We start from the raw sequence: 24,903 nt of genomic DNA, 5'->3' as shown, positions 1-24,903 counted from the left end.
CCGCTGCCTCCCCTGCTTACCTGTCGTAGAAGTCATCTCTGTAATAGTCGTAGTCGAAGTCGTAGCCGCTGCAGGGACAAAGGACAGGGCTGGTTAGTGACCACGGAGAAGAAGAGGATGCAGAGGGTGAATTTAATAGCTGTTGTATTCAGAGGTTTAGTGCCTCCCTTCTCCTCCTGATACCCTGTCCATGTCCTGTTTTGGCGTCTTTCATTGAGGCACCAAAAGTTCCACAGGAACTTAAGGAAACATTTCTAGACAGTGAGGGTGCCAGAGCCCTGGCACAGGCTGCCCAGAGAGGTTGTGGAGTCTCCTGCTCTGGAGATGTTTCAAACCCGCTTGGCCGCAGCCCTGTGCCCCGTGCTCTGGGTGACCCTGCGTGTGCAGGGGGTTGCACTGGGTGACCTCTGAGGTCCCTTCCAGCCTGAAGCATTCTGTGATTCTATGATTACGTTTCAGCCCCTGGTTTTCTCACTTCCACCATGCCCTGAAGACCCAACCCTGCTCTTGCCATTGCTGCAGCAGGCTTCTTGCAAAGCAAGAGAAAAAACACGAGTGCAGTGGGTGTTCGAAGAAGTGGTCATCCTGGTGCTGACTGATACCCCATCATTAGGGACATGGTGTTACAGAATGAGGGCTCAAGCATTAAGTCTGAATCAATAAAAAGAGAGACATGAATTTGCTGTCCTGCAGCTTAAGCAAGAAGTGACGAAGAGGAGCGTGGCCAGGGCAGCAGACAAGAAATGTAGTTTTGACCAGAAATTCAAGTAATCACCCAAGATGCTTATGCTGGTACTCGTCTTTGCAACACATATTTAGGTCCAGCATCTTGCTGCTTTCTGATACTGGTTTTCCCTTTCTCATCTCTAGCATCCTCTCATCCTCTTCTGACTTAACCAATGGGTCTGCTGGCCTCAGAGATGAGAAATGACTATTCCAATATCCCAGATAGCATCATCTGCATTTATTTTCTTACATGGCTTTCTCATCTGAAAGGGGAAGTTAATTCTCACCACAGCAAGTCTTGCTGCAATGTAACTACCATGTTCATATAGCACACAAGGCAGCATCGAAAGTGGAAAATTTTCAGGGAGATATTTCAAGACTGGTAGCTTGATTTTCATTCTGACCTGGTAGGAAACTCGGAAATATAGAAAATCTTCAAGAAAAATAACTCCCCTCAGCCTTCCAATCAATCTTGATCACCAAGAATGTTTGACTCCAATTCTACTCGAATCCAATAAACACAGAATACAATCAAAATAGGAAGGCACTTGAAAAGAAAATTGAAACAGCCTGCATCTACATTGTCAGACTACCTCTTTTCTCCCTTTAGATGCAACTTAAATGAAATTGCTGCAATTTTGTAATATTTCTTATTTCTGTCAGCATTTGGTGAAATGCTGCTGGCTGGCTCTAGCAATGCCATGGAACAGAAGTTCTTGGGGTCCGTTGACAGGAAAAAGCAGCAGTAACCTCTCTGTACAGTTCATGGATGCTGCCTGTGAAGATGCAGCATCTCCATTCACCACAGAAACTTGTCCCTGGGCTGCCACTTGTCATCGGTCTCTTCTCCTGCTAGGGAAGCTTACTATGGCTTGGAGGCATCTGCCAACATCTGAAACACTCTTGTGCCTTTCTTCTTGTCTTAGTCACCCTGCTGGGGCCATCCTGGCCCAGATGGGTGAGTGTATATGTGTATCAAAAAGCTAAGACATATATATTTATGATTTTTAAGACTATTTTAGGACTTGCTGAAACACCATTTTGGTATGTTAAGTGGCCAATAAACCCAGCAAATGCAGCAGGAGTCATCTAGGGAATGGATGAGCAGCACCAGAAAGCCTTGCATTTTGCTGCTGCAAATCACCATTGGCACAATTTTGCCTCTTGTTATTTACAGCTGCCACAGAGAGTTAGGTCACAGCGTGTCTGATCTTCAGGATGGGGGCTGGCGCAAGAACCTCTGCAACCTGGTGTGGGCGAAAAGCAAGGGAGTTGGGAGATGCTCTGGCTCTGGTTCTGGAGCCCAGGGGACTTGAGACACTCAGCATCCCATTTCAAATGGATGTAGGTGCTTAAGTGTCCTGGGGACCTGGGTCTGACTTTCCAAATGTGGTGAGACTCATCTCATGGAGCCTATAAACAGATGGAAAGAAAGAGGCAGATCCAGGTTAGCATTCATTACATTCAGAGGTAGACATTGCAAATAAGTTGTGAGCTGTACTGAAGAGGTGATTTCTCTTTTTTTTTTAATCCATCCAGACTAAACAAAAAAACCTCTCTGTAACTTCGAAAGGGGCAACACAGAGCCTTGCTGCTATTGCCTCAGCTGCAGTGATTTATCTAGAAATTGTGCACCTGATGATTTTACTGCATGTAAGACAAACCTCATCAAAACTGACGGGTCATTTTTCAGTGACCTGGCAGGGCTTACTATGTGTGGAGGGATAATTTTGGCCATTCTTCAATCAGTTGGTGACACTGTGGCCTTTAACAATAAACCAGGGACAATTAAAGAGCGAGCCAGCATGCGGCTGTAAGGCTGCGTCAGGTAGCATGCTGCCTCCAACTCCTGATGTTTCTTCTGTGCCATTTCTCTTTAATAATTAAATCACATTGTTTCTAATGACTCATCAAAGTTCAAAACCAACACATTAGGGATAGAAGGGCAAATTGTTTCAATGTGGTGCACTTCCATTATATTTGCAGGAGGGAAGTTGCCACTTTGGAGTATGCACCTGAAGCACAGATGTAAATCTGAGTGGTGATGCTTTTAATTACCTGGCTGATGGCCCTGTATTGATAATCATGAATGACAGGTTGCTCTCAGGTTGCATCCTTCTATTAACGGTCGCACAGTCTTAATGATTGCAGCAGTAGAAATAGTATCAGCTGCAAAGCTACTTGCAACATCTGGCACTGATTAAATGGGGAAGCTTTGAAAATCCTGCACGTCTGGTGGGAGATTCTTTCGCTAAAGTAAATGGAAGCTGGGAGAGAGATGTGGGAAGGGAAAGGGGCATTTTCAAGGCTCTAGGGCTCCACAGAAGCTGCTGTGGGCTGGGAGGGTGCCCAAATCTCTACTGTCCGTGTTGGGTCCAGCAGCAGGTGCCATTGTTGCTCTTCTCTGTGGCTGTTTCTAAGCCCTGTTGGTGGGTATTTGGCCCTGGGCTCATGGGGATGTTGTTGCCCCTGGCATTGCTCTGCAGCCATGGGATGCGCGGAGCTGCTCTTTGGAGAAGGTTCAACACCAACTCCTGGTAGCGAAAGGAATGGGTATAACCAGGGATGTGAATGCCAGCAGAGCCAAAAGGAGACCTTTCTCCTGTGCCTACAGGCTACGAAAATAAGCCAGTGGCAGTTTGTGTCTATCACCATTTCATGGTTCTTTGGCTCACTGAGCTGGGGTGAGGTACTTTGTTGCTCTTGCAGACCCAGCTTAGGCTGTCTCAAAGCTCGATGAAGAAGTCCCTACAGCAGCAGAGCAAGCCCAGCACCAACAACACTCAGAAGGGTGCAGCTTTTTGCCTCCAAAGGTCCCATACAAATGCTGTGCTCACAGCACTACAGCATCTCCTGGGGCAGAGCTGGCTCCTCACCACAGCCCAGGGCAAGCAGCAGACCCAGCAGGGCCGCAGGGACCAAAGGGACTGCAGTCCTGACAGCCCAGGAAAGAGAGTGCTTGCCAGGGGCTTTTGTGACACCGCACACAAACACCTGGAAGGCACGGCCAGAACACAGGTTTATTGTCAGCTGGCCTCAGTGCCTCACTGGCGGCGTTCCCAGGCACGTCTGCATCCTGCAGAGTGGCCCAGGATCCCCCCTCATCCCACTTGCAGCCTGTTGGGAGCAGCACGGAGACGTGGGAGCTTGTGTGCAAAGAGCTGCTCAGGCAAATGCTGCAGAGAGTGGGAGGGAGCCCTGGAGGCAGATCGAGGCCGTAAGGATTTATGGAAACTGAAGGTCTGGCTCCTACAGAAGGAGAACTTGTGCTGGTAGAAGCCTGTCCACGTTTTACCTACTGGTGGCAGAGGGGAAGCCAAATCCCACGGGATTTCTATTAAATTTCAAGCACCCAAACACACACCTGGGCTGGTGGATCAAGGGAAATTGTCTGGATTTTTGATTCTTCTGAACCCAAAGGAGAGATCTCTTCTCTTCAATACACAAGTCTCTCTCATGTTGAGACAAAATAAACCCTGGCCCCTAAGGAGGTAATGTGCTCAACACAGTATTTCTAAAAGCTATAGGTTGCAATTTGGAAGTCTAACATTTAAAAAATATATTATGGTTAGAAAAAGCTATAACCATAGCTTTTATAGATTTTTTAACCTGGCATCCCTGGGTTTTTCCTAGTCCAGATGGCAAAGTTTAAATCTGTCAGCTATCCAGCACAAAATACTGCTGAAAATTAGAGCAGGATAACTCTCTGGCCTGTATTTTAACATAACTGTATTTGCAAGAGGTAGTAAACATTTCTCTCTCTCTCAGAGTCTGAGATAATAGTCATTACAACAGGAGTGGGTTAGAGACCAAGGCGTGGACCATGAGAAAATGCTGGCAACGCAGGAGTCTTTAATGCCTGGCTGCACGGAACAAATTGATTTGTGCTATAAACTACCCACACTGTGTAAATAGTATGTGTACATATAAATGAAAAGATTAAGATTAAAGGATTAAAAGTCTTCTCTGTTTCCATATATCAGTGTGGATATTTCTCCCTGCCTTGCATCCCATGCAAATCCAGGGGGCCAAACTCTGCTCATGCAGCAAGCTGAATTAAAACTTCAGTGAGTCTCCTTGGGCAACTTTTAAGTAGTGCGAGGTATATGTGACATCCTGGACTGTTGACTGAGCTCTCTGGGGCAGTCCCTGCATGTATCTGTGGTGCTGCGGGGAGGCACACACAGGTGCTTCGCTGGGGAACGAGTTTACACACACTGGCTCATAAATCTAGTCCCCATAAAGAGATAAGAGCCAAGCAATAACCTGTTACCTCCTTGGTTACAAGGTAAGAAACGCTCCTCCATCACTCACAGCCATAACATTTCCCTGGATGCTGAGGTTTCTCTTTGGGAAAGCAATGATGTGCTGTAACGTCGCAGCACCTCCTGCCCTCCGCGTCTGGCTGGCTCACTGGGAGCTGTTCCCTCTCTATTAAGGGCAGAACCATTGGGCAGGCGGCTGCTTCCGTGACCTCCCCATCATGCCGCAGGCTGGTGGCAGCAGAAACCCTGTGCACGGTCAAGCCACACGCTTCTTCTTTGCTGACTTCCCTTTTTAATGATCTTCCTTTGAAACTTGGGCCGTAAGGAAGATACTTAGAAGAAGAGGCAGGTGGGAAGCTGAGACTTCCCTTGTCTTGGATTTCTTTTTTTTCTGCAGGTGAAAAACCATGGTTTGGAGTCTGCTATTTCTTGCCCCATTCTCCTGCGTCTTTGCCCAATGTCTCCAAGCTCTGGCCAAGCCCTGGCTCTGCTCTCACTGGCTCTTCTCCCCTCAGCCCAGCAAGCATAAAAGACTCCTGGAGGCAGAGCTCATTGAGCAGCAGCAGCCCGGGGCATTCCGAGGGAAGTGCCAGGACTCGGAAGCATCAACATGATGAGTGGGAAACGTCAGCCTCGAGACGTGGCTGCAGGGGAGGGTACACAGCAAAGACCTACCTGTACAATGCCGAGGCTGCTCTCTTCAGCCCTTTTGGTCTATTTGGCTTAGGTTCCCCGGCCATGTTGATATCTGCAATGAATGAAAATGCAGCGATCAGCACAGCTTTGGATCAAGGCAGTTCTTACTCTTGGCTGGCCTCTTCCTCTTCCTTTGCAGAGCTACTAACCATTATTTTCAAGGCGAATGCCTTGCATGTGTCTTAACCCACGTACACAAGATGACCACTTCAGGTCTGGCTTCTCAGGGGAATTCGGTGTGGTTGTGATAAGACACTGATCATATATAAAATTGCTGGATGCTGCTAACTGGCAATTACAATTTATCCCTTGTTCCTTGCAGAATAAAATGAATTTTAAGCATAAATCACCTGGGCACCGCTTCGATTTGGCTGGGCTAAAAGCTGCACTGGGTGCAGACACATCTGCAGCCACCTGAGCTGATCCTGGAGGTAGATCTTCTCGCAGGGAAGGTGAGAGTGAGCTTCTCTAGTCTGCTGAGGAAACTGGCTCTGCTGCCTCAGTGTTAAATGTGCTTTCAATGTGAGAAGAAACAGTATGGATAATTTAAGGATGTCTGCGGAGCTCAGAGAGGAGCAGAGGAACATGAGTCCTCGCTCCCTCAGAGCTTCTTGGCCAGGGAGCAAGCAAGTCTCTCCTGGCTTATCAGACCCAAACTTTTGTTCTTCAGTCTTTTTCCATGTAAATAAATGTTCTTTGCTGCTGATACTCAATGGTACAGGTGTGTCCAACCCAAAGGGTCGAACAGACACATATGAGTACAGGGCAGGCCAGGCCTGTGGACAACTGCTGTCCGTGTGTCTACTGAGTATATTGGGACCTGTCTGAGTTGGCTGGAGCCGACTCAGAAAGGGTTGTTTTGCTCATGACTGTGCTGTGAGCAAGGAAGGTAGCAAGTGCTTCCTTGGTGCACCCCGCAACACATCCTCGCTCAGCTTCAGGTTCCCCGTTGTGAGCCCCTTTGGCTACCAGGGGCTTCTCATGGGCTGTCAGTCACTTTTCTTGCAAAATGGAGAGCTAATGGCAGCACCCTGCTGCTTAACACCCTTGGAGGGAGATGCAATGAAAGACCAATGGGGGATAACGACACCAATTAGCTCAATTTGCTGGTATGCATCACTAGACAAATGGAGCCTTCGTCGGTGCATGCAGTCAGACCAGAAATTTGTACTTTCAACTTACAGCAGTGATGCACAGTTAGATTCCCTCAGGATTCCCTTGATACTGAATAAAGAGAGACAGGAGCTCAGCACGCACGTCAGCCTGCACAGATTTTGCATCTCAGTGACAATCTGGCTTCCCCTGCTGCATCACTGCTCTCCTTCGACTCCTTTTCATCTGGCCTCTCTGTAGCTGTCACTGGCCCATGTTGCCCACCCCATGGCTGTATCTCTCCTTCTCATCCAGGCATCTTTGGCCACGTGAAATCAGGAAGATGTCCATTGCCTAGCAGAGGCAGCAGGGGCGGATTATTGCTGGATTTCATCTCGCTGCCACTGAAGAGCACTGGAACCTTCCTGCAACGTCTATTCTTCCAAAGGAATACCTGGTTGCATTCCATCATGCTTAAGTTCCTGGAGCTGGAAACAGATGTTTGCTCTGGCCAGCCCTTCCAGGAAGCCTAGAGGATCAAACATTTGCAACCTGCAGATGAGGCTCAAATTCAGAACCTGTTCTGGAAGCTTGACATTTCAGATCGAATTGGCATGTTAAAGCTGAAGATGAAAACATTCCTGCCATGGCAGAAAGCAGCTTCCACTGCCTGCCTGGGAATGGGAAATTTTGCCATCAGCTTGGAGTCCCCCACCTCTCTGAACTCTGCCTCTGAACAGAGCCAAGCATGTCCTCTTCAGCAGCATATCTTCTATGTCCTCTGACACCCTCCATCCTCTCCCCAGGAGCACGGCCGCATGGCTGTGACCTCTCCTTTTGGTGGTGACTTTCCGCTAGCAGTTCTCTGTTGGCTTGTTTGGTGCAGAGATGTCTTCTAACCACACTGGTAGGTATTTTCATCTCCTCCTCTCCACCAGATTCTCTTGCAAGGGGAACATGCTCACAGCCACAAGAGGTTCCTATGGCTCAACTGAGGAGAGCATCAGAAGTTCCTATCAGGTCAGCCTTTCCTAGCCACCTCTCCTCAGCAAAGTGCCTGTTTCTCAGCTGAGTCTGTAGTATCTTTCTGCAGTGTCTGCATGAACGCCTTTCTTCCCTAAGGTCTTGTTCATCATGTCTATGCGCTGTGTGAACATGTGGGCAACATCTGGACTAGAAGCAACACTGGTAGAGTGCACTTCACCCTGGCGCCCTGTGCCTTCAACTTTGCTTTGTGATGAAGGGAAGTGTAAAAGAGTTTCTGGTGCTGGAATAAGCTGTTGATGGAAGCAGTATCCTGTCTGAAAGACCACAGCTAGATTTAACTTCGTGTTCCAGACTGCTGTGCCAGAGCAGAGTGGGAATGGGCTGCAAATCTCTTTGCTGGGTGTCCAATGACCAATGTCTGCAGCAGGCTGACAAGCAACAATTTTTCATTAAAAGTGCTGCCTTCAGTTCCAATTCTCAGCTTAGAGCTGGTTGACAACAGCTTCTCAGCATGTGACCCTTCAGAGCAATCTGCAGAAGAAGGATGCAGCTGGGAAGAGCTGGGGTGGTTTTGTTTGTTATTTTTTATCACACAGCAGTGGTAGACCAGAGCCTTTCACCTACTTGGAGGGAGTGGGAAGAAGTCATCTCTTTTAACATCAGTTGGGCAAAGTTAGTCAGAGATACTTTGAGGTAGACTACAGTCTATCTTGATGGGTAAAGGGTAAGGTGAGCACCTCCATCCCAGGCTGAGCACTCACCCCCAGAGGTGTCCAGCTCTGCTGACTGCACAGCATGTCTAGGTGATCCCTCATAACTGCACACTTATTTTTGAATGGTGAAAAAAGGATGAGATGACGTATGTCTTCCAGGGAAGCCCTACAGATGATGAGCTGCTGTCGTTTTATTCCAAGCACCTTGAAATGAAGAGTACAAACACCACTTTCTGACAATTACTTCAATGCAGGGTTTTTATCTTAAGCTCCCAGTGCTTCTACAAAGTTCAAGCAGCACTGCAGTATACCCTCCAGGGCACTGACATGGGAAAAAAAGAAATCGAGGCTCTCATCTCATGCTATCCTTGTGATCTCCTCTACGACCAGAAGCAGAAGGAGAAACATTGAAGACCAGAAGCCATCCTCCCCTTTGCTGTTTAGACTATAAGATTCATAGCAGTGCACATCTCGTGCTACAGAGCCTGAAGGGGCCCAAAATGCAGTGGGGCTTTTAATGTTACAATAATATCAATAGAATTAACATATCTTCAAGCTCCAGTGACTTTTAAATGGCATAATCCAGCCATTGGAGCTAACATGCATGAATACTAATGACACATGGTTAATTTAGGCACATCTGTTTTCCTCCATGCAAACTCCCTGCTAGATTGTTTACGCTGGCATGTTATGTAGATGCTAGGACCATGCCAGGAACAATAAGATCAGTAACTAAGCAAATGAGTGTGGCTAGGGACCTCAAAACTCAGAAACTCCTGGTCCTGTGCAGAAAGGGAACCAGGAAATGTTTTCCCAGCCTTTCCATTCCTACCAGAGCTCTAAGCAAGAAAATGTGATCAATCAAGATTCTTGTGTTTTAGCTCCTACAATCACAGCCCATAATCATAATTTGAGGGCCTAATGTCAGGGCAGTAATAGGATTTACTGACCTTGATTAGCCTTCCCTGGGACCCCTGCCCAGGAGCCCCATTTAAGCTCTGGTTTGGACACTCAGCCCTTGTCTAAATTATGCTGCAAGACTGCTGCTTTCCAGCTCTACTGTACCCATTGCCTATACCCAAATTGATGCCTATACCCATTGCCTATACCCATATTGACCCTATTGATCCAGACTCGGACCCTGAACTACAGATTGACCTCCTGGCTTGACCTCAGACCTGTGCTGTCACTATGGACCTGCCCAGCCATAACTGGACCTGAGTTGAGGACTGACTTAGTGCTTTACTTCAGATCTGCCTCAACACCATGGACTTGCCTGATGATCTGGGCTCTTGGTTTAACCTGATTATCATCTTTGGGTCTGCCCAACTTGTCTCATTTGGGGGCTAGGTCCTGGCTGGTGAGGCTTCTGCCATCCTGGTCACCGGAGCACACTCAGCTCCTAGCTCCCAGTTCAAGATTCCTTGGGAAGCAGCCAGCCTTTGCTGCTCCCTGACACCAAAAATGGCTAGTGGAAGACTTACCCAGAGTCTGGCCAGCAAGCACGCGCCCATTCTCGCCCAGCACAGCGGCACGCGCGTGCCTCTCGTTGGAGTACTGCACGAAGGCGTAGCCCTTGTGAACGGAGCAGCCCACCACTCGGCCGTACTTGGAGAAAATGGTCTCCACATCTGACTTCTTGACCACGGCTGTGTTGAGGTTGCCAATGAAGACTCTGGAGTTGATGGACTTGGGATCGTTCTTGTTCGTGATGTTACTTGTCTGCACCTTCAATGACATCTTGAACACCTGAAAAAGGCGAGAGAGTCAGGAAATGGCATAAGGGAGTTACTAGAATCTTGCAAAAAGGAGTGATGATCATGCCCAACAAGCCTGCAGCACGAGAACCACCTCCTCAGCGTAGTCAGTCACAGCTGGTGGATCCTGTCTCTGGAGACCCTGTACGTGCTGGGGAGGGAACTCTCACCTGGCCAGGGCAAAGCTTGCCAGAAATGTTGCATTTATCAGCTTCTTATGCTCTGCATGTAACCTGGTTGCTCTTAGGGAGCAAAACATGATTTAAATCAATTTTACTTCTAAATAAAGCTTTGATACAATTTAAGGAAAACTTTTTCCAGTCTATAACTAATTACAATTCGAGGACTAATTATTTTTTTAAATCAGCCTGCATGCAGCACTTTCCTCCATGCTCGTCTCTCAGGACATTTCGCCTGGAGCACCTTTCAGCACAGGCCAGCTCTCACTGGCTGCAAGCACCGGCTGCTCCCTGCAGATCTGCCCTCGCAGCTGCAGAGGGTCTGGATATTTTTCTGAATGCAAACGCGATCTGGGTGGCAAGGTGCCCTGTGTGCAGAAGGAGGCTTCCCGAGGTTTGCACCGCTCGCTCCTGCCAGGACTGGGTGTGCTAGCTCCTAGCTGCATTTCCTGCCAACGGGAGATGTCACTGTTAGCCTGGGAATCTCCAGATGCTGTAGTGAGCTGCTACCAGGCACTTTCCAGAGCTGTAAGTACCAACCTTGCTTCATTTTGGAAGATGAGGGATGGGAAGGAACGGAGGTGGTAATTGTGTGAAACTCAATCTACCCTTGCTGTCTATCAGGCTGCTCACTATCGTGGTTGCAGCAAATATTACAGGTGTCCAAAGACACCCATTTCATTTCCCTTCCTCTTTCCAGAAGCACCGGGGATGCTTTGGGATCACGTTATTGTGCACTGCATGGTATTTCCCCAGGAAAAGTCAGCTCTGAGGTGCAGCAGGTATTTTCAGCAGCTCCACCCATCTCAACTGCTGACCAGACTGTGTCTGTGCAGGTCCTTCCCTGACTTGTCCCCACGTCTTGGAGCGCTCTGCTTGCCTCTGGTACCACTCACTGCCTGTGGCCTTGACCACAGGTAATCCTGGACTTGATCCTTTTTCTATCCATCCCACTGTGTCACTGATTTTGCAGGTCAATGATGCTGACGGCTGACCTTACATCTAGAGACTCCAGATAGGGACTAACTCTCTTTGTAGTTTTTGTTTCAGAGTACTGAAACTATAGGCATCTCTAGATGCCTATAGCCAACATGAGGCCATTTCACACGGACTTCCTTGGCCCGGTCACTTCCCCTTTAGGAGATGCATGCCCAGTCTTTTCCTCTTTGATACCTACCAGCATTTATACAAATCTTCAATCATTTCTGCTGTCCATGTTTCAGCCCCACTCACCCCCACCTCACATCCTCTGACAAATTCTCTTTATGTTAGGCTGGGTAGACAATGAGTCCTTAGCACAACCCTTGGATGACCCGATCACAACCAATCAGACAGCTAGTTTTTCATTGCTCCAGGAGGCCACCCATCCAGATGGCGAATTCCTGATTCGGATGCCTGGATACTCTTGGAGAGACTGTGCTAAAAGTCTTCCTGAAGTCAACACAGATGCCAAAGATGTCATCACTTCCTCACAGGAAGCAATCAGGTTGGTCAAACTGTACCATCTCCCAAGCCAGTTGGCTGCACACAGTCAAGAGGAATGTTCTCCTCTCATTGCCTTGGTGCTGGAGCCAGTGTGGGCAGAGCTGGCTCATGTTGCCTCCAAACCTGCAGGGTCCTGGCGATATTTGCCTTTTGAAAGCACCAGCTGGTCGTGCGCGTGAGGCTGTGCGTGAGGTCGTGGAGTGTCTGCATGGCAGGGATAGCTCTGCCTCCCACTGCAGGGCTTGGCCTGGCACCAAGAGCACCAGCCAGGATGTCTCTGTACATCTTTAGGACTTGTTGCTAGCATTTGCCTCACTCTGCCTCCAGTCTGATTTCCCTGCAATACTATCTCCTTAGGTGCCCTGATCTGGACTCCACTGGCAAAGACATGCATTTTGATTTTTGGCTGTGGCACCAAATAAACTAAAATATACGCCAGTCTCTTAGCCTACCCTTCCTCTCCTCTGTAGCCCCCACTGAGTTTTGCTGCTGCTCTCTCAAATGTTGGCTGAGGGAGACCTCAGGCCCCCCAACCTCTGGCAGGATGAGAATGGTGACATCTGCCAACGTTCCCATCTCTGAGCAGCTGCTTACATCTGCAAATACCAACTGCATCAGCTGCTGAGCGCCTTAACTCTGAGCAGGAGGGATGAGAGTTAAGAGGATTTAGCAGGAAGAGAGTGTGGGGTGGAAATCAGTGTGTTTCCCCCACAATTCGGTGGGCTGGCCCCTCTCGACAGGTACAGCGCGACTCAGCTCTGCTCAGTGTCAATGGGCCTGGCCCAGGCTGCACATTTGCTTTAAGGATAAAAGAAATGTTTGAAGGCTAAGAAATGCTTCACCTTGGGAGCAGAGGACATAATGGACATTCAGACCACCCTGGTGCTCTTTCACCAGGCATCCTGTGCTCATTTTGCATCAGGTGCTTTGGTCTCTCAAGGCCTTCTATGAAGACGAGCCATGAGGTCCCTCTTGTACAGTTCAGAAACTGGCAGCAGGGGTGGGAATCCCATGAGAACTACTCTGGCTGGGTAGCTCAGGAGCTACCTGGGTAGCTCAGGAGCCCTGGGAGCTTTCTGAGCATGGGGAGCTCCAAAAAGGAGGCCACTGTCACCCAACCCTGACTGTGCACCCATATGGTTGCCTCCAGGTCCTGCCAGATGATGTCCATGCTACTGGGAAAGGCTTGGGAGGAGGCCAACAGGGCCTCGCTGTCTGTGTGCCCAAGGTGCTTGCCAAGTGCCATCTGCCCATGGGCTCCTGCCCAGGCAGAGGAGGAGCCGCAGGCTGAGGATGCTCCCGGGAATGGGGCTTTGGCAGCAGGTGCTCCCGGATTGGTGAGAGTCGGGGGGCCAGCAGGGACCTCCCCCATGGGATGAAGTGGCCCACATGGGTGTATGAAACACGTGGCATAGGGTACTTGGAAAGTGGGTGCCAAGCACTCATCAGCACTCCCCATGCAACCCGCTGCTCCCCAGAGCCAGAAGACGCTTTGCCTTTTCAGTACAAGCTGCCAGCATTTCTCCCTATCCCCATCACTTACATCACATCACTTAGCGGACCCTTTACTGTAATAACTGAAAGAAGGGACATTTTAATCATCACATATTAATATTTCATACTTCATCTAATTGCATTCCAGCAGAGCACTTCACACGGGACACAGATTAAATCCTGCGCGGTATTAACCGTGGCAGCTTATTGTTCCTTGCTGGTGAAAAAATACATCTCTCCAGTGCATTCTTACGAAGCACAGCATCCTCTTGAGCCACTCTCCCCTTTAATAAACCATGTAAAAACCAGTGGGAGTCCTGGTTTGAGTTGGAGCAGGAAATTTTGGCGATACGTCTGATTAGAGAAACATATACAGCCAAGACGCATACCCCTGGTTATACATTAGCAGTCTAATAACTATGACTGTCCTTATCAGATCCATTTTCACAGCTATTAATTTATCTTTCAACACCCAGTCCAGGACTGCAGCAAGCCAGGCCTGTTGAAAAAGGGAAAAAGAAAGACAAAATGCAAGTAGTGCTAAGACTTGCCATCGGGATGTAAAGAGATGAACATACGAAAGGAGACCTTAATCTGTCGACCTCAAAGAGCAAATAAGAGAGATCAGTATGATCAGCCCAGCTTTCAGGAATGGAAATGGAGGAGAGGAGGTGTCCACCTGCGGCCAAAGCCGTGGCCCAGACCACTACTAAACTGGAAGCCCCTTTCCACCCATCTGGCACCAGGTACCTTCTGGTGACAAAGGAGCCCAAAATCAGTCACCCCAAATAATCCCCAAAACATGGTGAGATTTTTGGACGTTAACACATTTTTCCCACAGAATCACACAGAATGGTTGAGGTTGGAAGGGACCTCTAGAGATCATCTAGTCCATGTCCCTTGCTCAAGCAGCAACACCTGGTGTATGTGGCACAAGGGAGCATCCAGGTAGGTTTTGAAGATCTCCAAAGAAGGAGACCTCACAACCTCTCTGGGCTGCCTGTTCCACTGCTCTGTCACACTAACAATAAACAAGTTCTTCCTCAGATGGAGATGGAACTTCCTACATTTTCATTTATACCCATTAATCCTTGTCCTGTCACTGGCCACCACTGAGAAGAGTTCGGCCCTATCCTCTTTACATCCTCAGGCACAAGTATTTGTACCTGTTGATAAGATCCCTCCTCACTCTTCTCTAGGCAAAACAGGCCCAGTTCACTTAATCTTTCCTCCTAAGATACATGTTCCAGTCCCTTAATCACCTTTGTGGTTCCATGCTGAACCCTCTCTAGGAGTTCAATGTTCCTCTTGTCCTGGAGAGTCCAGAATATCTATGCACACAATAGTCCAGGGGTGGCCTTACCAGAGCTGAGTAGAGGGCCACGATCAGCTCCCTGAACCTGCTGGCAACATTCCTCCTAATGCAGACCAGCATCCTTTCGGTCTTCTTGGCCACAAGGGCACATGGCTGTCTCATGCTTAACCTGTTGTCATGCACACCTCTCAAATCCCTCTCCACACATCTGTCTTCCAAAAGCCCCACCCCTAATCTGTACTGGTACCTCAAGGTTATTCTTTCCCAAGTGCAGGACCCTGCATTTGCCTGTGTTGAGCCTCATGAGGTCTCTGCCCAATTTTTCAACCTGTCTAGGTCCCTTTTTTCTTCCTTCCTTGCTTCCTTTCATTTCCTTGCATGTCCTTCCTTACCTTTCCTACTTCCTTCCCACCTTCCTTCCTTCTCTTTCCTTTCTTTCCTTTCTTTCTCTCTTTCTCTCCCTCCCTCCAGTCCCTCCTTCCTTCCCTTCTTTCTTGCTTACTTCCTTTCCTCCCTGCTCCTCACCTCACTGGCCTCTTCAGGGGCTGGCAGAAACCCGGGCAAATCTCTCTCTAGGGAAAGATTCAATGGACATAAAAGAGGATTTGCATCCAGACCCTGGGCTGGAGCGGATGGTACTGGGACAAATCCTCCAGCACCCTCTTAACAGAAAGATACTCTGAACTTACTGTGATCCTCATGTTAATTTAATTCACACTGCCCTGGCAATATATGGTGTACCACATTCCACCTCCTGCACCAATGCAAGCTTGCAACACCTTGCTGGCTACACCTTGACATTCCAAGAAGAAAAACCATTAACACAGGCACAGGCCTGGAACATCTGCCCTAGGAGCAAAGGCTGAGAGAGCTGGGCCTGTTCAGCCTGGAGAAGAGGAGGCTGAGGGGGGACCTGATCAGTGTCTGTAAATACCTCAAGGGAGGCAGTGATGGGGTCTGCCTCTTTTCAGTGATGGCCACTGATAAAACTAGAGGAAACAACCACAAACTGAAGCATCTTAAGTTCTGCAGGAACAGTGAGGGTGACAGAGCACTGGAACAGGCTGCCAAGAGAGGTTGTGGAGTCTCCAAAACCTGCTTGGACACAATCTGGTGCCACATGTTCTAGGTGATCCTGCATGTACAGGCATGTACTGGATGATCTCTAAAGGTCCCTTCCAACCTTAAGGATTTTATGAATCTATGATTCTTCATCATGAAGTTAGGTTACAGGAGATCAGGCTTGGCAAGCTCCTTCATAGAGCTGGGTCCCCTTTCTCCTATAGGGAAGACAGCATGTCCCATGGCGCTGCTCCTCAGAACATCAGAGGGTCTCCCTGCCTGCAAGGACCACGGTGACTCATTAATGTTGGGTGGGATTTCTGCTCTCCCTTCCCTGTCCTGCAGCCCAGCTCAACTTGGATCCTGAGCTCCAGCTCCCTGGGGATTTAACGCCCAATTGAACATATCAAAAGGGATGTAAGTGCCCTGCGGGCTCAGCTCAGCGCCTGGTGTGTACTGAGGACATCCCCTGCCACTGGCTGTCACTTCCCCACGAGCGCTCCTCCTCCCCACAGCAGCACCCCTGGGAACAGCATCGCGGTCCCTGCTGTCGCTAATGTTCAGGAATCCCTTAAAAAATATTGATTTTCAATTCAGTAGGAGCCTGAGGCCAGAGCTGGTTGACTTGATAAGCTATTTTTCCTCCCTGCTTTAAGTGCCTTGCTTCACAGATTAGCTGTTTAATTGAGAGCCAGGTGTCTGGAAACCCCAGAGGCCTTAGTCTTAGTGATGAACTGTCAAAGAAGAAGGAGAAGAAAAAAAAACCCACCAGCCGCTGCCAGTTGCTCTTTGCAGAAAGCTCTCTGTTTTAGTATGAAGGCAGCATGTGGCCCAGCTGTTATTTCCCTCTTATCAGGGTTGTTCACAAATGGCAAACACAGTTTTTCATTCTGTACCTGGCTCCGTTCAGCAACAAGTTTCCCCAACTCAGCAAGTCCAACTTTTCCCCTTTGCACCAGGAATCTGCATTGTTAAGAAGAGGCATCTCAAGAGACGGGCGAGCTGCAGAGAGACCCTGAGAAGCTGTGCAAGGACCAGTGCTGGTCCAGGTGGACACGAGGCTGCTCTGAGGATATGCACCCATGAGGATGGTCCAAAACAGGGTGACACACACATATATCCCAATGTCTCCTTCCCATAGCACCTAGAAAACGGCACTTTGCAAGAGCTGCTCTTCAGGCACACACGGCCAGCCCTTCCCAGGCCAGTGCTTGTGACGGAGATTACAGCCCCAAGGTAGTTGGTCAATCTACCTCTCCACTCACTTCCTGAAGAAAGTCTGCACTACACAGCTGCATTGGCATCTGCCTTATCCATCTCTCATATTCTTGCAAAGGATAAAACCCAGTTCTGCACTACACCACCACCTCCCTCCTTTTATCTCAAATACCTGCACATTCCTTTCACCATTTGCTTACACTGTGGTAGATACGAGGGAGGACCTGGAAACAGGCTGTTGCACAAGGTCTCAACATACAGGCTCTTGAACCTGTTATTTCTTAACAAAATCATTATTTTATTCATAAATTTTATTTCTATTTACCTTTTTCCCTATTTATTATTATATTCTATTTCTATTTATTTCTATATATGTCTTTTTATGGGGAAAAAAAAGGGTAGTTCTGAAAAGAAACACGATCAGCTACAAGACACGGGACTTGCACATCTACTGCACAGAAATGCATACATATTTGAAATGAAATTCTCTGCTACCTGAGGTGCCAATCATCCTTCCCCCAAGAGCTGTGAGTAATTTGCTAGTAAGTCCCCAAACAGCAGCACCAATGTCCAGAGCATTAGTTTAATAACCAAGACAAACCCTGCAATCTTTTTTAATAACTTTGGGGTTCCCAAAAGCTCCTCTACAGAAACCTGGAGAGTCTTGTGGTTTTTTTTTTCCCCCTTCCCCTAGACATGAAAAAGATCCTTTTCTCTGTTGTGTGGTTTGATAAATAGAATCATCTGCAAGTAAACTCGTCCTGGGCTTTTCCAAGGAAAATGGCATTGATTTTCCCAAAAGTCTCATAGAAAGACTGTTAGGAGATCAGCAAGTTATTTAAAAAAGACAGGGGCAAACAAAGATGTTACAATTATTGAACTAGTTCCAGGAAAGCAGGGTTGTCTCCTAGGGAAGCTCCAGACTGAGGAAGCTGAAAGGAAAGCGGGGTCCAGCTCAGCATGTTGGCTTCCCGACCATTTTGCTGGGAAGCTGTGAGTTCCCTTTGCAAAAAAGGCCCCATGAGAATCTGCAGGATGAAAGGGGACCTGATCCGCTGTCCTGGGGCCTGGTGGCCTTTCTGAAACTTCACGGCTGCTGCTGGGGCAACACTATCTGCTTGGGGACGTTGCTTTCTCCTCCTGAGTGTGCAGACTCCGCGGGCTGGGTCTGAGGGGGCATGGACGGATCCAGGCCTGTTCTCACCCTGTGTATTATTTTTTCCTTAGACTGAAGCAGTGTTAATGCCCAGCATTGTGCTATAATACCACTATGGAAGGGTGCTGGCCTGTGATGGCATGCTTGGGGAGGCATCTCCATCACCCAGAGCTGCAGGAAAACATCCACCCACAGCATTGCATTCACTGCAATTTTTCACTTGGTCCCTCCGCTCCTGCAGCTCTCACGGCCTCGTGACTCTCAGTCCGAACCTCAGCTGCTACAACAACTACACCCTCGCTTATGCCATGTCCCACAGAAATGCTGGGGTGTCTCCGGCACCGCAGGAAAGACCATCTCTCCATCCATGGCTCCAGCCCTGGCTGGTGGCAGTCACCGAAAGACCCTGGGGGACACCACACGAGGAGCTTGCAATCAGGCAGCGGTTTGGGGCACAAAGAAGTGCTCAGCAGAGCTGATGGAAGGAGCTCCTCTCTGCTCCTCCGCCAGCTGCCCATCTCACTGTGCAGACAGCATCACGCATTCCCTTTTTTTTCATTTTTAATTAAAACAACATGTCGTTTTTGAACTGGAGATACGCTGCCAAGACTTGGAAAACCTGGCCCTGATTTAAATTACATTGTAGCTGATGAATACTTCATAAAGGAACAATAAATAATCAATAGCTGCTTTAATAATTATTTAATCATCTGCTAAAGGTATAATGGTTACACAGTCTATCAGGTCAGCATAGAGTTTATAGCTGTGGCTCATAACCATCTGTCCTACATATTATTCATGTCTACAGAAGGCTTAAAATCTATTAGTTAGAGTCTTAAATCCTCCTCATTACGTGCGATAAAAAGATGACCTATGGCTCGAAACAGGGTAAGCGGATTCAAGTGGAAGCTCAGCCCTAGCAGGAGCAATGCTCCTCGTGCCGTGCAGGGGCCAAACGCTGAGGCCATCAGTGAAGCAGGTGACAATTCCCAGGAGGAAAAGCTCAGGGAGCTAAAGCTTCCCAGGCCTAACAGTGTCGAGATGGCGTTTTTACAGTTTTAGCTGTTCCATCTCCTTGATAAAGCCCAGGTCTCTCTTTGACCCAAGGAAACCAAAATGCTCGAAAGCTTCTCCAGGCTCCTACCAGGATGAGCGTGACAGCCAGGAGCACCCATGCACTCAGTGCTGCTTGTCCATCCCTGCATTGCCCCTCTCCTGTGTTTGTAGGGCTGGACTCCTCTGTGGAAAGAAAGGTGCCTGCAATGCATTGACAAGGAGTTTTCTCTAAGTGGACTTGAGACTTGATTGCAGCAGCTACCAGCCTTGTAGAGTTAAGATGGGGCTTCAACATCTATGCAAACAACTCTGCCTTTATAACATGAGAAGAATCCCTGAGGCCTATGGACCCATGATCAACCTTACATTAGAGCAAGAACCTTCTGAAGCCTAAGTGGATCTGGGGTTAGATCTGTGGGAGGAAGCTCCAAAGCAGTTCTCTGACTATCTAACTGAACATAGATACTGCATATTGACTACTCATTCATAGTGATCCTTCCAGAGCTCTACTAACTCCATTAAAATATATATATTTTTTAAATTAAGGCCTTTTTCTCCTTAAAAAGATCATCCTTTGATCTAGAATATGCAACAAGTAGACTTCTCAGGTGCCTCTGCTTCTAATCGTTTTGGAAATCTCTTGTGAATGGACTAACATACTTTTTGACAGCAGCAAAATAAATTTTAAAGGTCAACGGAATCAGATAAGCCCTGGCTGGCAGCACTTGCAAATGCAGAACTCCAAGGATAACATTTAGGTTATGCTGGAGAACAGAAACAAAATTCTTTGGAGGGAAGGATCTTAAAAAGGAAAAAATAAAAAAGAAAGAAAATGAAAAGTTAATAGCAATTAAACAGAATGGCATCTGTAATCCCGTTGGGTGGAAAACCTGGTGATTGCCTACTGAGCTATGGACGGGACTACATGTATTAATCTAATTAAAGGCTTTTGTTAGAGGTGTCTGAAGCTAGCTCATTAGTGTGTTACCAAGATGGCTCATTAATGGCTGGCCATGACTAATTTCTTGAGAATTATTGTTTAATTCTTTATCATTCACATCCTAATGGGAAAACACGATGTTTTCCATTCCCCACTCTGCAGCTCTCATAGAGTGGAGACAGGTTCTCACCAACAGCCTACTGACTTGACTTTAATGAGCAACCTCCCCTCACAAGCTCAAACGTTGTTTTAGCAGCAAATGCTTTATTTATGAGGAGAGTGGGATCTTTAGCAAGTGAACCTTTCTGGGAACTTTTGCAGCTTTTTAATGAGCTTGTCTGGAGGTTCTTCTACCTCCCTGAATGCTGGAGTGAGGAAATGGAGTGGGAGATGAAAGGACTTCTTGGCTTGATCATGCAAAAGCTCTGTCCAGGTCTGTGAATCTCAGGTTTGTTTCCCAAGAACAAGTCTTTCTTCTCCTGGCTCAGGTGCTGGAGGAACTGCTCAGGATGAGCGACAAGTCCTTGCTCCTCCATGGCAGAGGCCTCAAGATCATCTGGCCAGGCTTTAGGATGACCTCAAGATCCCAAGATCCACTTTTGCCTTAGGCAGACCATGTCCTGCCCTGTATAGACCAGTGTCCATCTCTCTGGTGTCCTCCTGGCTGTCCTTGCACCCGCAGGTTTCTCATTCTGGAGCAGAAATGCCTCATCTATGGCCACAGAAGAGGGTGACACCTGCTGATGAGTTTGACGTTGCTAGTTCCTGTTCCTTCCCTGCCACATCCAGCCACAGGCTCAGTCTGACCTCCATATGAAGGCCCATAGCTCCACCTGTGGAGCTCCACCTTGACATCCTGAGATTAAAGTCAGCTTCCAGTGGTCAAAGCCAGCTTATTTTCTTCATAAAAACAACAAATCCTGCTTCCCGCCTATGACCCTTTCCCTCTCCAGTTCTATGCAGGTACACATATTAAAAGAAGGACAACCTTTCAGTAGGGCAAACATGCTCCTGCGTGCCACGCTCCAATCTCTGCATCTGTCTGTCTGGAGCCCCAAGGTGTCTGAGGGCACAGCAATCTGCCTTCCAGACCCAGGCTTTGGGGTGGGTCAAGCTTGACATGAAGGTATGTTGTCTGTTGCTCTGAGTCTCCACCAAGAGCACCCTGCCATTGGGTGCCCAAATGGATACCAAAATAGAGAATGGGTGCCAAAATAGAGAATGGATGCCATTCTCTATTTTATACTGTGTGGACTCTATGTACTCTCCTGGCTCTCTACATTCACTGCTTCATCCTTTCATACTCGACCACCCCTTCTCCATGGAGAACATCACCTTTTCCTTTGCAGGAAGAAGTTTCTACAGAGGGGATTAAAGACACAAGCCCCTTTCTTAGTAATACAGAAAGATTAGTAACCCATCATTGTTGGTTGATTATGGTCATTCTTTCCTGTAAATGAAGTTTAAAAGTCATTAAAAGATTTGTCAGCTGTGACTTATGAGCCCTTCTTGCTGGAGGGAAGTGAAGCAATGACAAATTCCCTCCACCGCTGTATCATCTGTTATGTGCTAGAAGCTGCAGCGTTCCAATTACTGGGGACCCACCGGATCCATAGAGGAAAAGCAACTACAATATCCTACGCAGCTGTGGTGACCATTAGTCAGAGCTGGCGGGCTTCACGGGCGCACAGCATCAGGCTGAGGGCAAGCTGTGATAAATAACACGCTGCCCCTCCATGCTGGTAGCTCAACATTCATCACGTCTTGTGCCCTGCTGCGGGGAAGTGGAGTAGTTCCTAGTGAACTGAGCAGGAGAAGCCACTGAAGGGCCGGAGCATCCGAGGGTTGGAGTCCAGTAGAGCATATTTTATCTACTCCACCATGGGTTATCCATGTGATAGATCCATGCAGACTCCATCTGCTCATCAACAAGGGCTGCTCACCTTGTCCTTCTCACCAGCTGCATCCAGGCAGGGGGTACAGTTTCCCCACCTTGGTACCTTTCTGCACTAAGGCCAGTTACTGATCCTAAATATTCCAGGGAAGTCAGGACTGTGCTGCTCTCCCCAGATTCACAGTGCAGGAAGTTCAGGAAGGGCACTCACCAGATGTTACCAACTGCCTGCATGATGTAGGGGGAACACTGCAAAGATTCCTGTTAACACAACAGCTTACTGAGCCAATTAAATCACATTTAATGCCAATTTGGCCCTCATCACACTTAGCCTCCTCCATGAGAAGCGTAATGGTCCATGGAATTTTATTGTCTAATTGGCTTTAATTTGTTGGGCACGGTGGAGGGAGTATTCACAATGGCAAAACTTGTTTTCCCAGGCAACAAAATCCCTCTCCAGCCCTGAGAACAAGGGAAGGGCTGCCTGAATATCCGTAGGGTGCCTGGCTTCTAGGTCAAGGCCAAGATGTCACACAGGTCTCCCTCCACGTGAAGTTTGCTTTTCTTTCTTTTCCATTCCACGACTACACACAGCCGCAGGCAGGTGTTCATCCTGCCTCTCTCAAGCTTCAACAAAGCAGATCTTTTACGAGCAAAACTGGCTGTTTGGGGCTGTGTCTGCCAGGGAGCTGAACAACACACATCCAACAACCTTTCGAAGTTCCCTGGAGCCAGCACAACTTTTAGCTGCTGTTTGCTCTCCTTGTTTCACGTGGCTTGTTTGACTATCACCAAGAACTCTGAGCAGAAACAGATCTGCCTGGATGTGGCTGCTCCACAATTACTCATTTTAACAGTAGCAGTCATGGGAAAAGCAAGAGAAGAAGAATGATTTCATTTTCATAACCTTGGGTTCCCCCTGCTCTGCTTGAACGAGTTTGCCTGCATTACTTTCATCTCCCAGGAACAGAGCCACTGCATTGGTCCTACAACAGAGCACATCATGCACTTTCACCATGTGCTAAAGGCTTGGTCTCAGCAAAGGGCTTGTTCCAGTCTGATGGTGCATGAAAACTCCCTAGGGAAAACGCTAGTGATCCTAACAGATAACCGCAGGGTGAGCGACCCACACTTTGGTGTGGGTCATCTGGACCACGCTCCCAACTAACACGTCGCTTAGCGCTCATCTGGAAATGCTAAATGAGCTGGGTGCAAATTGGGTCGCTCTGCTCCACTGGGCATCTCGTAGTAACAACAGAGCCCATGCCATCACTGCCGGGAGGCTGCAGGGCACAGCCCAGAGCCAACCGCCGGCTCTTTGATGAACTTCAGTTCACAAAGCTAAATGGGAAACTCAAGCTGTTCTATGAAATCTTCACGGCATAACATTACGGAGTTACAGCCTCTCCCTTCATCTTCTGCTTTGCTGGCTGACACAAACCTTGTGTCACAGGCAAGACAAAGTGCTTGATGGGCACAAACACACATTGATGCACCTACACCCATGATACAGTTGAACCCTCAAGATAAAGCCTTGGGAAAATCTGATCCTGAAAACAGCAAGAGGGTGCCTGTATTTTTACACATTTTTATTTTAGAGAGGAGTCCAAAATATGTCAACACCTCTCTACAGCATGTGGTTATTCCTCGAGAACTTGGTACTGCAGAATATCCTCAATGACTTAACTAGAGGTGGAGAAAGCAAGGAATTTCTTTTGTTTCCCAGAACTTCATCCATCCCAGAGACTTTTAATTTCAATATTTCAAAGTGAAAGATGTTTTATTAGCAAATGGAATGAATAATGGCAAAAGAGGAGCTTGCTATTCACATTCATGTTGTAAACCCACTTGAGTGTTCCCTTAAAGAAAAAAAAAATCTTTTAAAGCCACACTAAGGATGAGGGTGAGGGAGGAAACATTGGCTCCTGAGGGCAAGAACTCTCTTCATCAGCCAGTGCAAGGATGGTGATTTCTATAAGCCCACACAAATTTCCTTTGGGTTTCTGGAGAAGGCTGGGTGGCCTCGGGGAGCTCTTCACAAGAGCCATGTATGAAAGAGGGGTCTGCAACAGGATTTCAGTGTAAGGACATCTGAAGATAGCCCCAACTATGTTATATTTTGAAGCAGCAGAAAAATACCAACCGTGAAACCACAGCAGGCTCTATCCTACCCTCACTGACCATCCTGGCACGATCCTTTGCGATGAATTCAATGTAAAAAGAGCTGGAATAGAGATGTGAAAGATGAAAAGATGACTTGGTATCTGATATCTGCACTTTATGGGGCTTCAGGTCAGCTTTTATCACATCAGATAATAATCACACCATATAATAATCACATCAGATCTGATGATTATCAGATCATTTAAAACATTTTTCCCCCACAGAAAGAATTTCTAAGTAGCAGTGTTTTACCTTTCAGACTCTGCAGGGCTATTTTCCAAAGCACCACCTGTTGACCAGTGTTCCTAAGCACAGAGAAGTAAATGCCAAGCCGTCTCTTCCTCTGAAGGTATTTAATTTCTTAATTTGTCCATATGGCTCACATGCTCCTTGTCTCTTCAACTGATTGCCTGTCCATGTGGCCAATGGAAACTGGGAACAGGTGGACACGTGGGGCATGCAGACCTCTGCATTTAGGGTGCCGAGCATGCTTACTCTGAGGAGGAAGGGAAAACTGCACCCTTGGAAGCATTCATGAAAACCCCTTAAATGGGAAGCAGAGAGCATTCCTCTTTCTTACACTAGCAGTAGCTTCCCTGCATCGTAGTCTACATCTGCATAAAAGGGAATGCTTTTCTGGTCCAAAATCGTGTTAGGAAGATCTGTTCATGGTTACAAATCATGATGAAAGGCAATCTATAAATA

At 47.8% G+C, this 24,903-nt stretch overlaps 1 protein-coding gene across 1 annotated transcript in view; it reads right to left on the bottom strand.

The window, feature by feature from the left end:
• Positions 1-24,903, bottom strand: part of RALY (RALY heterogeneous nuclear ribonucleoprotein) — a 72,918-nt gene that overhangs the window by 6,109 nt on the left and 41,906 nt on the right. The window contains exons 2-4 of the mRNA XM_026042501.1: positions 9,964-10,228; positions 5,667-5,739; positions 21-68 (exon numbers count right to left, since the gene is read on the bottom strand). Of these exons, the coding sequence (XP_025898286.1) occupies positions 21-68; positions 5,667-5,739; positions 9,964-10,219 (377 nt within the window). The 5' untranslated portion in view covers positions 10,220-10,228. The remainder of the gene's footprint in view (positions 1-20; positions 69-5,666; positions 5,740-9,963; positions 10,229-24,903) is intronic.

Source organism: Nothoprocta perdicaria, unplaced genomic scaffold (genome assembly GCF_003342845.1).
Source record: "Nothoprocta perdicaria isolate Ctin4 unplaced genomic scaffold, notPer1 scaffold_305, whole genome shotgun sequence".
Classification (NCBI taxonomy): Eukaryota; Metazoa; Chordata; class Aves; order Tinamiformes; family Tinamidae; genus Nothoprocta; species Nothoprocta perdicaria.
The sequence above is the reverse complement of the archived record's forward strand: the minus strand, read 5'-3'. Positions and strand labels throughout refer to the sequence as shown.